This window comes from Scyliorhinus torazame, chromosome 2 (genome assembly GCF_047496885.1).
Source record: "Scyliorhinus torazame isolate Kashiwa2021f chromosome 2, sScyTor2.1, whole genome shotgun sequence".
In the NCBI taxonomy this organism is placed as follows: Eukaryota; Metazoa; Chordata; class Chondrichthyes; order Carcharhiniformes; family Scyliorhinidae; genus Scyliorhinus; species Scyliorhinus torazame.
In genome coordinates this window covers 231,242,779-231,259,429 of record NC_092708.1, presented here as the reverse complement: position 1 = coordinate 231,259,429, position 16,651 = coordinate 231,242,779, and the positions used below count along the sequence as shown (strand labels likewise).

Genomic DNA, 16,651 nt, shown 5'->3' with positions numbered 1-16,651 from the left:
AATCATTGTTGAATGTTTTGAATCATTTTTATATTGGAATTTAGTAAATTGTTATTAATATCCTGGAATGTAAGGAGAGTCAGCTGGTGAGATCCGCCACCTGCCATGGCGTGGTTTGCGGCAGCGGAGGTGGCCCGCCATTGGCCAGCAACCGGATCTTCCAGTCCCGCCGCTGTCAACAGATTTTCCCATTGTTTGCACTCTCCACCACCTGGGAACCCCTGCCAGGGGGCACCATTGGCGAGCCTGGCTGGAAATTTTCAGCCAACATTTCCATTTCACAAGACAAAGCTTGGCCAAATTCAATCGGATATTATTTGTTCAATCTGATGTGATCTCTTATCTAATTCTGATGTGTCAAATTAAATTAAGGATTGATTTCATTGTAGCTGTGGTGAATGTTGGATGCTATAGACAGTATCCAGCAATTGAAGCAAAACATTTTGAAGTCCGTAATATATTAAAACACAAATAGTGCGTCGACAGGTAGATTAGATAACATCTTCTGCCTGGGACTGCAACTATTCTGCATATAATATCATCAACCTTGTGAGAGCCACATGGTATGAATCAATTGTAAAATGACAAAGATTGGTAAGTTTATACTTTATAAACCATAAAATGAGAAGCAATAGATGTACAAGTCCCAATGTACCTTTTCTCTCAGTGTGATCTTTGCTAGTTAAACTTAAATTCCCCTAAGTTTGATTGAATAATGATTAGTGAAGAGTTGAGCTTTGAATCTAGCCTGTATTGGGGCAGATTGAGATTCTGTAAATTAGTTTTATAGCCTTTAGTGTCAGGTTTGCAAGCAACGCTTCACATTCTAAGTACGTTTCACTGTGATGATTTTGGAGAAAGATGTACATTATTTACAGCAAAATGATAAACTTATTTGTGTGTGCATTTACAATATGGCTATAAATCATGAATTAAAGATTTTCACCGTGGTTCATTAAAATACAGACAATATTTAATAAATGACAAGTTCCTTCTAAACATGTTTCAGGTTGAAGGAGGCTCAGCAATCTGTAAAGAAGATAACTTCAGAAAAGAGAGTCGAAACGAAGAAAACAAATCCCAACAGCTTGGTAAGATTATTATTACCAATGATCTATATTTCTGGCCCTGAATCTATTTAATGAGGATTATGGCACTCTGATTTTGAATTTGAATAATCTTTATTGTCACAAGTAGGCTTACATTAACACTGCAATGAAGTTACTGTGAAAAGCCCCTAGTCGCCACATTCTGGCGCCTGTTCGGGTACACTGAGGGAGAATTCACAATGTCCAAAATATAGGGTACTAAAAATCCGAAGAATTTTTTAAAAACAATATCCGATATATATATTTGATATATCAAGACTTTGATGATGACTTTGTAAAAAAAAATATAATGCAGTCTGAGTTCTTCCTCTGGAAAATATATTAGAGCGTTGGAAAGGATGCAATGAAAATTCCAAAGAATGAGACCAGAAATGTGATATTGTAACCTGAAGAAAAATGTAAAAGTTTCAGGCTTTTTAACTGGAACAGAAAAGTTTAACAGAAGCTATGATGGAGATTTTCAGTAATGGAAAAATTGCTTAACAATTCATAAGAGCATAAGATGCAGAGCAGTAATAGACCACACAAGCTATTGATCTTCCTCCACCATTTAGTACATTCATGGCCGATCCTTAGCCTCAATTCCACCTCCCTATTTGCTCCTCCTGATTCCCTCAAAAGCTAATAATCATTCTCAGCCTTAAATATATTCCAAAATGAACATCTAGAATTCCAAAGATTCACAGTCCTCTGAATGAAGAAATTAATTTTCATCTCAGTCCTAAGTTTCTTCAGGGTACCTGCCATTTACCCTGCCCTTGAGCTCAGCCCTAGTCACCCAGTCACCTAGATTGGGGGCGGATGTTTGAGGGTAAATCAACATCTGACATGTGGGAGGCTTTCAAGTGTCAGTTGAAAGGAATTCAGGACCGGCATGTTCCTGTGAGGAAGAAGGGTAAATACGGCAATTTTCGGGAACCTTGGATAACGAGAGCTATTGTAGGCCTCGTCAAAAAGAAAAAGGAGGCATTTGTCAGGGCTAAAAGGCTGGGAACAGATGAAGCCTGTGTGGAATATAAGGAAAGTAGGAATGAGCTTAAGCAAGGAGTCAGGCGGGCTAGAAGGGGTCACGAAAAATCATTGGCAAATAGGGTTAAGGAAAATCCCAAGGCTTTTTACCCGTACATAAAAAGCAAGAGGGTAGCCAGGGAAAGAGTTGGCCCACTGTAGGATAGGCAAAGGAATCTATGTGTGGAGCCAGGGGAGATGAGACAGGTACTAAATGAATACTTTGCATCAGTATTCACCAAAGAGAAGGAATTGGTAAATGTTGAGTCTGGAGAAGGCTGTGTAGATAGCCTGGGTCACATTGAGATCCAAAAAGACGAGGTGTTGAGCGTCTTGAAAAATATTAAGGTAGATAAGTCCCCAGGGCCTGATGGGATCTACCCCAGAATACTGAAGGAGGCTAGAGAGGAAATTGCTGAGGACTTGACAGAAATCTTTGGATCCTCACTGTCTTCAGGTGATGTCCTGGGGGACTGGAGAATAGCCAATGTTGTTCCTCTGTTTAAGAAGGGCAGCAAGGATAATCCAGGGAACTACAGGCCGGTGAGCCTTACGTCAGTGGTAGGGAAATTACTGGAGAGAATTTTCGAGACAGGATCTACTCCCATTTGGAAGCAAATGGATGTACTAGTGAGAGGCAGCATGGTTTTGTGAAGGGGAGGTCATGTCTCACTAACTTGATAGAGTTTTTCGAGGAGGTCACAAAGATGATTGATGCAGGTAGGGCAGTGGATGTTGGACTTCAGTAAGGCCTTTGACAAGGTCCCTCATGGTAGACTAGTACAAAAGGTGAAGTCACGCGGGATCAGGGGTGAGCTAGCAAGGTGGATACAGAACTGGCTAGGTTATAGAAGGCAGAGAGTAGCAATGGAAGGATGCTTTTCTAATTGGAGGGTTCTGACTAGTGGTGTTCCGCAGGGATCAGTGCTGAGACCTTTGCTGTTTGTAGTATATATAAATGATTTGGAGGAAAATGTAACTGGTCTGATTAGTAAGTTTGCAGACGACACAAATGTTGGTGGAATTGCGGATAGCGATGAGGACTGTCAGAGGATACAGCAGGATTTAGATTGTCTGGAGACTTGGGCGGAGAGATGGCAGATGGAGTTTAATCCGGACAAATGTGAGGTAATGCATTTTGGAAGGTCTAATGCAGGTAGGGAATATACAGTGAATGGTAGAACCCTCAAGAGTATTGAAAGTCAGAGATCTAGGTGTACAGGTCCACAGGTCACTGAAAGGGGCAACACAGGTGGAGAAGGTAGTCAAGAAGGCATACGGCATGCTTGCCTTCATTGGCCGGGGCATTGAGTATAAGAATTGACAAGTCATGTTGCAGCTGTATCGAACCTTAGTTAGGCCACACTTGGAGTATAGTGTTCAATTCTGGTCGCCACACTACCAGGAGGATGTGGAGGCTTTAGAGAGGGTGCAGAAGAGATTTACCAGCATGTTATAAACTGGAACGACGGAGGTTGAGGGGCGACCTGATGGAGGTCTACAAAATTATGAGGGGCATAGACAGAGTGGATAGTCAGAGGCTTTTCCCCAGGGTAGAGGGGTCAATTACTAGGGGGCATAGGTTTAAGGTGCGAGGGGCAAGGTTTAGAGTAGATGTACGAGGCAAGTTTTTTTTTTTTTACACAGAGGGTAGTGGATGCCTGGAACTCGCTACCGGAGGAGGCGGTGGAAGCAGGGACGATAGTGACATTTAAGGGACATCTTGACAAATACATGAATAGGATGGGAATAGAGGGATACGGACCCAGGATGTGCAGAAGATTGTAGTTTAGTCGGGCAGCATGGTCGGCATGGGCTTGGAGGGCCGAAGGGCCTGTTCCTGTGCTGTACTTTTCTTTGTTCTTTTTTCAAGATATTACAACAGTGACTACAATTCAAGAAAATACTTAATTGACAGTACTTTGGGACATTCTGATGTTGCAAAATGCACAATATAAATTCTCGTCTTTATAACCTTTTCTTTCTTGATGCAAGCAATTTTCCAGGGTAGCCCTGATAGATGCAGTTGTTACCTGACAAAAATGTTACTTCTTATTTAGCTATGTTGGATACCTGTCTGGTTGCAAACAATTATTTTGGCCTATTGATGCAACAGGATTATATACTTTATCCAATATTTTTGAATTAACTACTTGCCTAATTGTAATGTTTTGTGCGCGAGACAGTTTTGGGAATATAAGCAAATGTTATGGAACTGATTTTCTTTGGTTACAGAATGTTCTAGTTAATTATAGCCCTGTTTGGATAATCGAGGTAATCTGTTAAACTTTGGAATTTTTAATTGTTATGTACTGGTAACTACGTCCTTCAGCATTTGAACATGTGATTGATAATGGACAGTCTGTACCACAAATGATTTAGAGCATAGCATGGAGCCTGGATTCAGCCTACTAATTGGAAGAGTTAAAATTGACCTGCCAATTATACCATAAAGTCACCTTATTTTGTAAGATGTGCAATAAATGGGTCGATTTTAACCCAACTGGCTGGTGAGAGTGGGATTTGGGTGTCACTGGTTCGGCCAGCATTCATTGCCCATCGCTAATTGCCCTTGAGAAGGTGGTGATGAGCCACCTTCTTGAATCCTTGCAGTCCCTGTGTTAGATACGCCCACAGTGCTGTTTGGAAGGGAGCTTCAAGAAGAAGATTTTGAGCCAGCAACTTGGAAGGGGTATCTTTAAAATCAAGCAGTTTCGCTTATCACCCTGCTGTAGCCACTCTATAATGTCAACATCTGAGGTGCCACTGGAAGCAAGAAGTACTTCATGAATGTATTGTAAATCAAGCTTCTATTATGTAATTATGACTCCGTCTCGGTTTTAACTGGGTGAGTCAGAAGCACAACCCAAAAGCCAATCGACTGATTAAAACCTTGCTGAATTGACCTCAAGCACTGACTGGTACTACTTAAAGCGGTTCAGAAATATGAAGCATAAAGGGACTGAGGAGTCCTAGTTCAGGATTCTGTTAAGGTTAACATGCAGGTTCAGATGGCAGTTAGGAAGGCAAATTCAATGTTAGCATTCATTTCAAGAGGGCTGGAATACAAGAGCAGGGATGTACTGCTGAGGCTGTATAAGGTTCTGGTCAGACCCCATTTGGAATATTGTGAGCAGTTTTGGGCTCCGTATCTAAGGAAGGATGGGCTGGCCTTGGAAAGGGTCCGGAGAAGGTTCACAAGAATGATCCCCGAAATGAAGGGTTTGTCGTATGAGGAACGGTTGAGGACTCTGGGTCTGTACTCGATGGAGTTTAGAAGGATGAGGAGGGATCTCATTGAAATTTACACGATACTGAGAGGCCTGGATAGAGTGAATGTGGAGACTATGTTTCCACTAGTAGGGAAGACTAGAACCCAATGGCACTGCCTCAGACTGAAGGGACAATCCTTCACTTGGCACTTGTGTGGAGCGAATGTTACTATCCACTTACCATCCCAAGCCTGAATTTTGTCCAGGTCTTGCTTCTTGCGGGCACCAACTGCTTCATTTTTAAAAAAATATTTTTATTCAAGGGTTTTTACATATATACACAAAAATATCAGAAAACTAAACATTAATCTGAACAAAGAACGACAAATCCCCAACATCCCCTGCGACAAACATCCCACCTCCCCAATTTTCACTCTCTTACCACCACCCAACCTCCCCCTACTGCACTACCCCTCCCCCTCTGCCACCCCCCCCCCCCCCCCTCACCCACTGACCCCTCAATCCTCCTTGAAGAAATCAGTGAATGGTTTCCACCTCTGGGTGAACCCGACCCCCGCAAAGCAAACTTAATCTTCTCCAACCGCAGGAATTCTGCCAGGGTGACTCGCCCATACCCCCGTCTTTGGTGGCTCAGAGTCCTGCCAACGCAACAAAATCCATCTCCGGGCTATCAGAGACTCCCAGATGTTCCGACACACCAAATATCACCACCTCCGGACTCGGGGCCACCCCAACACCCAAAACCTTGGGCATAACATCCGAGAACCCCTGCCAGAACCTTCTCAGTTTTGGACACTGCCAAAATATGTGGCCGTGATTCGCGCTCTGCCCCCACCCCCGCACACTGCCCACACCTGTCTTCCACTCCCGAAAATAACCTGCTCATCGTCGCCACCATCATGAGGGCCTATGCGCCACCTTAAATATGATGTGGCTCAACCTTGCACCCGACGAGGAAGCATTCACCCACCACAAAGCTTCTACCCACATCCCGGCCCACACCGCCCCTCCAAACTGAATGGCGCATAATCTCCTCCACCGGAGCACCCTCGCTGTCCATTAATTCCTTGTAAATATCCGACATCCTCCCCTCCTCTATATCATCTTCTGACAATAACTTGTCCCGCAACACCGGAGGCGGCAGCCCCAGGAAGGACAGTATCTCTCTCTTCACAAAATCTCTCACCTGCAGGTACCTAAAGCCGTTCGCAGACAATTCCTCCAGCTCCGCAAACATGTCCCCTATAAATAAGTCCCTAAGTACTCTCTCTGCACCTGCTGCCAGCCCTGGAACCTTGCATCCAGCCCCACCAGCACAATCCTCGGGTTGTCGCATATTGGCGCCCACAATGACATGCCCTCCATCCCAAAACGCTGCCTGCACTAGCTCCACACCCGCACGCCAAAAACACCACTGGACTCTCAGAGTACCTGACAGGCACGAATGGAAGAGGTGCCAACAACAGTGCCCTCAAATTCGTCCCCCTACACGACGCCGCCTCCAACCGCCCCCAAACCGATCTCTCCCCCACCGCCCATTTCCTCACCGGAGTAATGTTCGCCACCGAATAATAATTTATCAAAATCAGCAATGCCAGCTTCCCCCACCCCTCCTCGTCTCCTCTCCAAGAACACCCACCTCGCCCACAGGGTCTTCCCCGCCTACACAAACCCTGCAATCATCCCGTTAACCGTCTTAAAAAAGGACGTGGAGGGGCAGCATGTGGCGCAGTGGTTAGCACTGGGACTGCGGCGTTGAGGACCCGGGTTCGAATTCCCGCCCTGGGTCACTGTCCGTGTGGAGTTTGCACATTCTCCCCATGGCTGCGTGGGTTTCACCCCCACAACCCAAAGATGTGCAGGTTAGGTGGATTGACCATGCTAAATTGCCCCTTAATTGGAAAAAAAATAATTGGGTACTCTAAATTTTTTTTTAAAAAAGGACTTGGGAAAACGAACAAGAACCTGGGCAACACTGTCATTTTCACCATCTGCACGTGCCCAGCTAGTGACAGCGGTAACACACCCCACCTCTTAAAATCCGCATTCATTCACTCTACCAATCGTGCCAAGTTCAATTTATGTAGCTGGGCCCAGCTCCATACCACTTAGATTCCTAAATACCCTAAAACTCGCCCCCGCCACCCTGGAGGCAATTCTTCTAACCTCCTCTCTTGCCCTCTAACATTGATTGGGAACAACTCACTCTTCCCCATTTGTACCGCGACAGCCTGCCAAATTCCCTCAAAATTTCCATAATCCTGCCAATGCTGCCCACCGGATCCAGGATATAGATCATAGAACATACAGTGCAGAAGGAAGCCATTCGGCCCATCGAGTCTGCACCGACCCACTTAAGCCCTCACTTCCACCCTATCCCAATAACCCCTCCTAACCTTTTGGACACTGAGGGGCAATTTATCATGGCCAATCCACCTAACCTGCACTTCTTTGGACTGTGGGAGGAAACCGGAACACCGGGAGGAAACCCACGCAGACACGAGGAGAAGGTGCAGACTCCGCACAGACAGTGACCCAGCGGAGAATCGAACCTGGAACCTTGGTGCTGTGAAGCCACAGTGCTAGCCACGTGTGCTACTGTGCTGCCCAACTATAACAACAAATTGTCTGCATATAGTGAAATTCTATGCTCAGCAAACCCCCCCCCGCTCAATCCCTTGACACCCTAAGCAGCATTGCAAACAGCTCTATCGCCAAGGCGAAAAGCAATGGGGAGAGCGGGCACCCCTGTCTTGTCCTTCAATGTAATCCAAAGTACCCCAAACTCATCCGATTTATCCAAACACTTGCCACCGGCACCCTGTACAACAGCTAAACCCAATCCACAAACCCTAACTGCCCAGCACCTCCAACAAATATGCCCACTCCACCCAATCAAAGGCCTTCTCCATGTCCATAGCCACCACTACCTCTATATCCTGTCCCTCCGAGGGCATCATAATTACATTAAGCATCCTGCGCACATTCACCGACAACTGCCTTCCCCTCACAAATCCAGTCTGGTCCTTTCCTATCACCCCTGGCACACAGTCCTCAATTTGCGATGCTAACACCTTCGCCAACAACTTCGCATCAACGTTCAGCAGCGATATAGGGCAGTATGACCCACACTGCTCCGGGTCCTTATCTTTCTTTAAGATCAGGGGATGGACACCTGTGACAATGTGAGGGGAAGCTCCCCCTATCGCTTGATTCACTGTATGTCCTCACCAACAACGGCCCCAGCTTCGCATCAAACATCTTATAAACCCGTTTGGTCCCGGGGCCCTCCTCGCCTGCATCGCACCCATACCGTCCATCACCTCCCTCAACCAAATTGGGGCCCCCAGACCTTGAACCCTCTCCCCTCCACCTTGGGGAACTCCAACCTATCCATTAACTGCCGCATCCCCTCCTCTGCAGCTGGGGGCTCCGACTCGTACAGCCTTCTATGGAAGGTCATAAATGCCCCATCACCCCTTCCGGGCCCATCACCACTCTATCTTTCTCATTCTTCACCCTCCCAATCTCCTTCGCCGCTGTCTGCTTCCTCAGCTGGTGGGCCAGCATCCTGCTCGCCTTTTCCCCGTAGTCTTACTCTGCTCCTCTGACCGTCCACAACTGCCCCATCGCCTTTCCCATGGACACCAACCCAAACTACATCTGGAGCCTCTCCCTCTCCTTCAACAACCGCTCCTCAGGCGCCACCGAGTACCTCCGATCTACCCTTAGAAATTCCTGTACCAGCCTCGCCCTCTCCTCACACCCCACCCTCTCTCTGTGCACCCGGATCTAAATAAATAGGGCCTTAAGTGCCTCCCACTGCATGGCGGCTGTGACATCCCCCGTATCGTGAGACTTCACATACCCCTGAATGGCAGCCCTCATCCGCTCACACACACCCTCATCTGCCAGCAGCCCGACATCCAACCTATACTGTGGCCACTGGGCCTCCCACTGCACCACCCACAAATCCACCCAGTAAGGCACGTGGTCGTAAACCACAGTCGCCGAGTACTCCGAGTTAGCCACCCCTGCCAGCAGCACCTTGTCCATAACAAAAAAGTCAAACCGGGAATTCACCGTATGCACATGGGAGAAGTACGCGGGCTCCTTCGCCCAGGGCCTCCCACATCTCCACGGTCCCCCCACCCCCACTCCATGTGCTTCATGAATCCCCTCAACTACCTCGCCACTGCCGACACCCTCGATGACCTAGGATTCAACCTGTCCAAACTCAGATCTCGGACTGTATTGAAATCATGAACCATGAACAGCTGATGCATGTCCAGTCCGGGATCCTCCATAACACCCACCTCATAAAGTCCATGTCATCTCAATTCAGGGCATAAACATTCGTCAGGACCACCGGCGTCCCCTTAAGCTTCCCATTGACTATCACATATCTAGTCCCTGGATCAACACGGTAGCCTTGTGGATAGCACAATTGCTTCACAGCTCCAGGGTCCCAGGTTCGATTCCGGCTTGGATCACTGTCTGTGCGGAGTCTGCACATCCTCCCCGTGTGTGCGTGGGTTTCCTCCGGGTGCTCCGGTTTCCTCCCACAGTCCAAAGATGTGCAGGTTAGGTGGATTGACCATGCTAAATTGCCCTTAGTGTCCAAAATTGCCCTTAGTGTTGGGTGAGGTTACTGGGTTATGGGGCTAGGGCGGAGGTGTTGACCTTGGGTAGGGTGCTCTTTCCAAGAGCCGGTGCAGACTCGATGGGCCGAATGGCCTCCTGCTCTGTAAATTCTATGATAATCAGCCACAATGCTCTCCACCTACAAAGCAACTCTCTTATTGACCAACACCACCACTCTCCTCAGCTTCATGTCTAACCCCGAGTGGAAAACCTGCCCCACCCATCCCTTCCTCAGCCTCGTCTGATTCCCCCAACTTCAGATGCGTCTCCTGCAAGAACACAACGTCCATCTTCGGGCTCCTCAGATGCATAAAAACACGCGACCGTTTAACCGTCGGTTCACCCTCGTACATGCCACATAACAAGCCTGGTCAGGGACTTCCTATCCCCCTCCCCTGCCGATCAGCCATATCCCTTTTTAAGCCAGCCACCCGACCTGCATCACGCACCTCTCCAGGCCCGTCCTCAGATGTCCGCCGCCATCTCTCCCTTCCCAACTGCACCACACCAACCACGCCCATGTCAGCAACCCCTAGCCCACCGCCCCACAACCAAACAAAGAACCAATCCAATCCCCCTCATGCCTTCCTCCTGGCAACCACCCACTTCACTCCTGTTTAGTAGCCCGTCCAGCTAGCATGGTGGCCCCTCCTCAAGGCCTCTGACTTCCCTTCACCCTTCCAGTCCACTCCCTTCCCCCCCGCCCCCCCCCCCCCACCAATCCTCTTAATCACCAACAAACAAAGAGAAACAAAAGGTACACTCACCATCACCGCTCCCCTGACGAAACCTGCCCCAATTTACCCTCCCAATGTGCGTCACAATTTACATAAAACCCCTCTCCAAAGTTCAATGTCCTCACACTCCTCCCAGCCCATGGTCTCCAGTGAATCAAAAATAAAATTCCTGTTTTTGATGCGTCACCCACAACCAGTCAGGGTACTAAACCCTGAACTTCACCCCTTCTTGTAGAGGGCCACCTTTATCTGATTGTACCTGACCCTCCATTTGGCCAGGTCCTGGTAAATCGGCAGCTCACTCCCCTCCCAGGTGCATTTCCTGGCCCACCTCAGGATCCTTTCTTTATCCAGGAACCAATGCAGCCTAGCCACCATCATCCTCGGCGGTTTCTCCACTGCGGTCTTCTCCTCAGCACCCAGTGCACCCGTACCACCTCGAGGGGCCGATCAAAGGCCCCCTCCCCCATCAGCTCCTGCAGCATGCTCGCCACAAACTTGGTGGCCTCCGCTCCCTCAATGCCTTCAAGCTTCCAAACAGTCTGCAAAGCCTGCTTCCTGGAGCGGTTCTCGAGGTCCTCCGATTTCTCTCTCAGCCTTTTCTGGCTGCTCATCACCATCCCCATCTTCACCTCTAGCGAGGTTAGCTGATCATCACCGACTCCTTCACCTTCTGGATCACCTGGCCCTGAGCCTCCTGCCTCTGCTTCACTTGCTCAATCGCTGCCCTAAGCGCTCCACCACCTTGGCCAAATCCTCCAAGGCCCTTTTCCTCTGCTGCTGGAATTTGCCATTGAGGAATTCCACCAGCTGCTCCATGGACCACTGGCTGGGCAGCCTGCCCCCTTGCCCTCCTCCATCTTCACCTGTGCCGCACCACAAAAACTTTCCTGCTCCAGCTGCTCTCTCTCGTGGCACTTCTAGTCTGCTGATCCACACATCAGAGGAATATTAGCCACCCTGGGCACTCGCTCACCTTTTGCCCTCTAACAACACACCATTCAGTTGGGGAAGGGCCGAAAAAATCTACCATGAGCGGGAGCCACCAAATGTGCGACCACTCACCCCATGGCTGCCAGCAGAAGTCCCACAAACTGCTTCATTATATGAGGAGTTGCAAATGGACTAAAGACTGTGCAATCATCAGGTCATTGATAAAGCAACTGGAGATGATTGAGTTAAAGGCACTTCCCTGAGGAACTCCTGTAGCAATGTCCTGGGACTGGAATGATTATTCTCCACAACCACATTCCTTTGTGCTTGGTATCACTCTAACCATAATTTGGTACTTTGAAGACAAAAATTGTATTCTGTTAAGTCCCCAATGTGAATAGTCTCTCGAAACCACTGATATCGAGACTTGGATCATAATGCTGGGCGTTCCTTCCCTGGTCTAAGTACAAGAATAATATGTAAAAGACAAACAATAGCTGAGTAATAAAATGCGATGTGATTTCTTTGACAAAATTCCAACTTTGAGTTGAGATCCAATTTTCTAGTCTTGAATTTTAAATGTAATATTTTCAAAACAGACCAAATAACCTTGTTAATTAAATTCATGTGAATTTTGGAATTCATAGAGAGTTGAAGACTCAGAGCTGTAAATCACAACAAGCTTTTTTTTGTGTCATAAATAGAAAGAAAGACTACGTCAAAGGGAGGCAAATGTTACCACCAACTGAAGGAAACCTAGAAGAACAATAATCCTATGACCTGGTCCTTTCACGCAGTCAAAATTTAAGGATGTTCCTCATCTTCACGTTGCTTACATGCCAATGCCAATCCTCCAATGAGGTTTTTGATTCCATGAGGACATTCATTCCAAAAGGCAGTAATAGGTTTGTGGTTATAGATGTCACAGGATGTATATGTTCTGCCCTCACATGAGTGAGATTTGGATGCTTAAGTTAAAGTTGTGTCTAATTATTGTACATCCCATGAAAATCCAGCAAAGAAATCCTGGAATCTAAAGTTCAATATGCTGTTCCTTCAGAAAGCTATTGGGCAGCATTTTACTGCCTCGCCCATCGGTGGGATTTTCCAATCCCGCCAAATTTCGTGGACCTTTGAAGGGCTTGTCGCATATTACGGCCCCTACCCCCTCCTCAATGGAGTCAGAAAATTCTGCCCATTCTCTCTTGATGCTTCAGCTTATTCCAAAACTGCACTGCAAGACGACCATTAGGATTAATAGAAAGGTCTTGAAAATGTAATCAAATGGTGAAATATCACAGCTGTAATTGCTCAAAAATTCAATAATGATTTCGTCTGTTTTTCAATTGTATATTCTGTTCAATACCTCCTACAGTATAAAGTGCCACACTATGTTAAACCAAATTAACAAACCAAATTGATAACATGACCGTCAGTACAATGCACATCGACTTCCAAAAAATGAAGTGTTTAGTGCGCATACCCATCTATTAGAAAAACAAGGCAAAGGCAAACTTGGTAAAAGATTCAGGACAAAAAAAAATGTGACTTGGAACTGAAACACAACAATGCCCAGTGGGTGTTTTTTTTTCTTCTTTCTTTCATCTCTGCCAAGAGATCATGCAACTTCAAAAAGTACGTCAGAATTGATATTCGTTTTGGTAATATTGAGGAGTAGTCATTGCCAACAGTTACATGATACTGAGCAGACGTGAACATTCATTTGCACTTTGAACAGCCACAATATACAGCAAGTTGTAAGGTCTGATTGGTTGCCAGGGATTGTCCCTCTTGTCCCACAACCAAGTTGCCTGTTGTTTCTCCACCTGAGGGAAACTTTTGCCCAACTCTCTCATAAAAGTTTGCTCCATGACTGTTAGCCTGGGTGTGTCCTATTCTCAGCAGGACAGGACTCCAATGTGTACCCTGGCAACAGTGAAAGATAATGACAACTTGTCGGATCTAAAGTCTGGCAAGTGTAAATTAGGATTGTTCCATCTATGTTAGCACTCATGAGGAGAAAGCTGGGACATTTGGAGAGACAAAATTTGCAGCTGGCAAAGGTTTGTGTTAAATCCACAACTGCTGCTCAAACATACTCCTTTACGTGCAGCATTTCTTCATGTTCTCCCTATCTTCCTTTTACTCTTAAAATTGTTATTTTCAGTACCATTCTCTGTTTCATGGAGACCTTGAATTCACTTGGGACCTCGATCTTCTGCATTTGCGAGAAGCTAATAACTTGTCAGACTATCCAGCATCCCATAACCTGATGTCACCAGTATTGTATACCTACCCTAACCTGTATAAGATCCACAATATTTTTGAAATAGCCCTTTTACAATTCACTGTCTATATTCTGGGATTTGACTATGAGGAATTCGTAAAGCTCCATCACCCGTAGGTTTTGCAGTAATTCTTATAGAATGTTCAGAAGGCCATCATTTGAATGCCTATTCAAATATTTCAAATATTATTTTAAAACATTTTGAAAGATTACTTTCAGTAATACTTTATTTTCTGTATAGCTACAGTTCTGGCCAAAATTAATTAATATTAATGTTTGACTCAGTTCTTCGAAAGGCAGGAGTTGTTTATAATTCTACTAAGTACCGATAAAATGATGAAAGTACAAAGTGAATTCTGAATATGGAGGTAAAAAGCAATAAGTACATTCAATTCATTACACTTTGTATTTTACAATCTCAAAATGGAGTTATGTGCAATTTTTTAAAAATTATTTTGGCATACATTTTTGATCTTAGCAAGATACTTGAGAGGAGATGCCACTTTAATTTTGGGGAGAAACACATTTTTTATCTTTCGCACATTATGGTAAAATCCAATTAACAAATTCCAAATCTGAAGTTTACTCCCAATGCATAGAAATAGTGATCTATTAAAGAGCTGACATATATTGCATGACAAATTAATGTATGCAAATAAGCATATGAAAGGAGAAGTATCTATCTTTCCTTAATTGGATTGAAAAATATGCAGAGCATATTACTTGGTTGCATTGTGCTCAGCAGAAACTATTGCTGAACATTAACTTCTAATATATTTTTGTATAGAATGTGTGTCATGTGGGTGACATGACAGCTTGATTCATTTACCAGAATTAAAACAAGTTGATAACATGATATTTACTATATCTTTAGAGTTAACACTGTACTTTATAGAAATATCAATTTAGACACTTGCCTATATTTAAATATTTTTTAATCATAGTTGTTGAAAATAGAATTATTTTATCAAAACAATGTAATATATGTAGGATTATAGTTGTGAAGGTTTTTACTATATTGCCTTTATAGATCAAGCCAAAATCTTTGAACTTCCTTTATGGTTTGGTGTCATGATAACCATAAAGAACATGAGGGCCCCAGATTCAATCCTTGGTTTGGGTTAAGTTCACTGATCGCAGACATGGTAACATAAGGAGTACTGCAGTTGTCTTCAAATGCCCTTGAGCTGGCAAGGGGAGCATTAGCCTGAGCTGCCACTGAGGATTGCTAAATGGTGACCCCTTCTGGAATGTGAGAGCAGGGCTGAGCTCAGCTATGATGTCGCTCATTGACCTCTTGTTTACTGCCTGGGCTAGCACTTCAAAAATGACCAACTGAACAACACACCGGTCCGGTGATGACTTGCAGAGCCCAAGAAACATGAAGGAAAAATTGTGAATGAAGTGTGATTAAAAACTCACCAAAATTTCTTGGTTATTTCCTTTAGTAGATTTAAGTTCAGTGAACAGTGATGAATGCCATTCATAAATTAAGCAAAGAGGCAATGAACAGTTTCCTTTCATCAATTTAATTGTGTTTTTCCTTTTTATCTGTTATAACAGTTATTTATTAATTCAATATATGGAACATATAGATTGTTGGTGAAAAGATGTTATTTTATTCATTCGTAGAACTAAAATTTTAACCATGAGGTACAATTAACATTATGTTGCAAAGGATGTTTCATTAAACTTAATTAAAACCGAAAACAACTGCAAAAAGTAATTTAATTAAAACTGTATACAATTGCAAAAATGTTGCAGTTCTTAATTAGAGCGTGAAAGTTTAGTTCAAATTTCCTGAAAATAATATCAACTGCAAGAGATAATAGAGCATCTATTTCATTACCAAAGAAAGTGGGACAAAGTTCTAGATCTTTGCAAGTGCTAATTCATTTTGCATTGTTTTAAAGGATTCTTGACGTTGAAATGCAGTATACTAATAATTCAAGTGCATAATCACTATAATCTGTGCGAATTAGTGAACATTGGACAATGGTTTCTTCTATGTGCCATGTGTGGCAAAATTAAGAACCAGTTTTTATAAACAATTTCATGACTTTAATCCATAAGGCACACAGAGAAAATAATTGTCTATTGTGTTCTGTTCAATAATACTCCTCTGTATTGCTGCTATTGCTTTTAATCATTTAATGCAAATTCGTAGAATGTTTATGAAACTAGTGTGACATGTTTCAGCAGGATAAAGCCTCTAAAATTCACAGAATCGTGATCTTGATTTAACTGTCGGGAAGACCTACACCTTCCTTGTCTTATGTACAAGAATTGTACTGGTATCCGTAAACAATGTAGCAAGCTGTATTTTGTCTTACAAGAAATTATCTCGGACTTATGACAGTCACAAAGTTTTCCTACCAGAGTTTATTCCTTTCCATCAAAAACATTGTCTGTAGATGTTTCTTATTGCACTTTAAAATAAAACGATCCATTTGTTATTATCAATGTTTATCGATTTATGCTTCGTATGGTTGACAAAGGAATATGGATTTCAAGTTCTAAGTAAAAATCTTAATAAGTTTGATTATTACGAACCTTTATTATAATATGCATAAAGGTTAAACGTGAAAGTGCCTGATCAAAATAGCAATTTTTCTCGATCAAAGTAGACAATCAGATCTTTCAAGCATCCGTTGATCAGATTTACACGGTGCTGTTTAATACAAAAAATATGAAAATGTT

The 16,651-nt window shown here is 44.4% G+C and overlaps 1 protein-coding gene across 1 annotated transcript in view; it reads left to right on the top strand.

Annotated features, from left to right (window-relative positions):
• The window catches only part of fmn1 (formin 1), a 639,512-nt gene extending 623,102 nt beyond the window's left edge, over positions 1 to 16,410 (top strand). Inside the window, 2 exon segments of the mRNA XM_072484913.1 lie at positions 1,010 to 1,091; positions 12,369 to 16,410. Coding sequence (XP_072341014.1) covers positions 1,010 to 1,091; positions 12,369 to 12,413 — 127 coding nt within the window. The 3' untranslated portion in view covers positions 12,414 to 16,410.
• Positions 16,411 to 16,651: the final 241 nt, after the last annotated feature.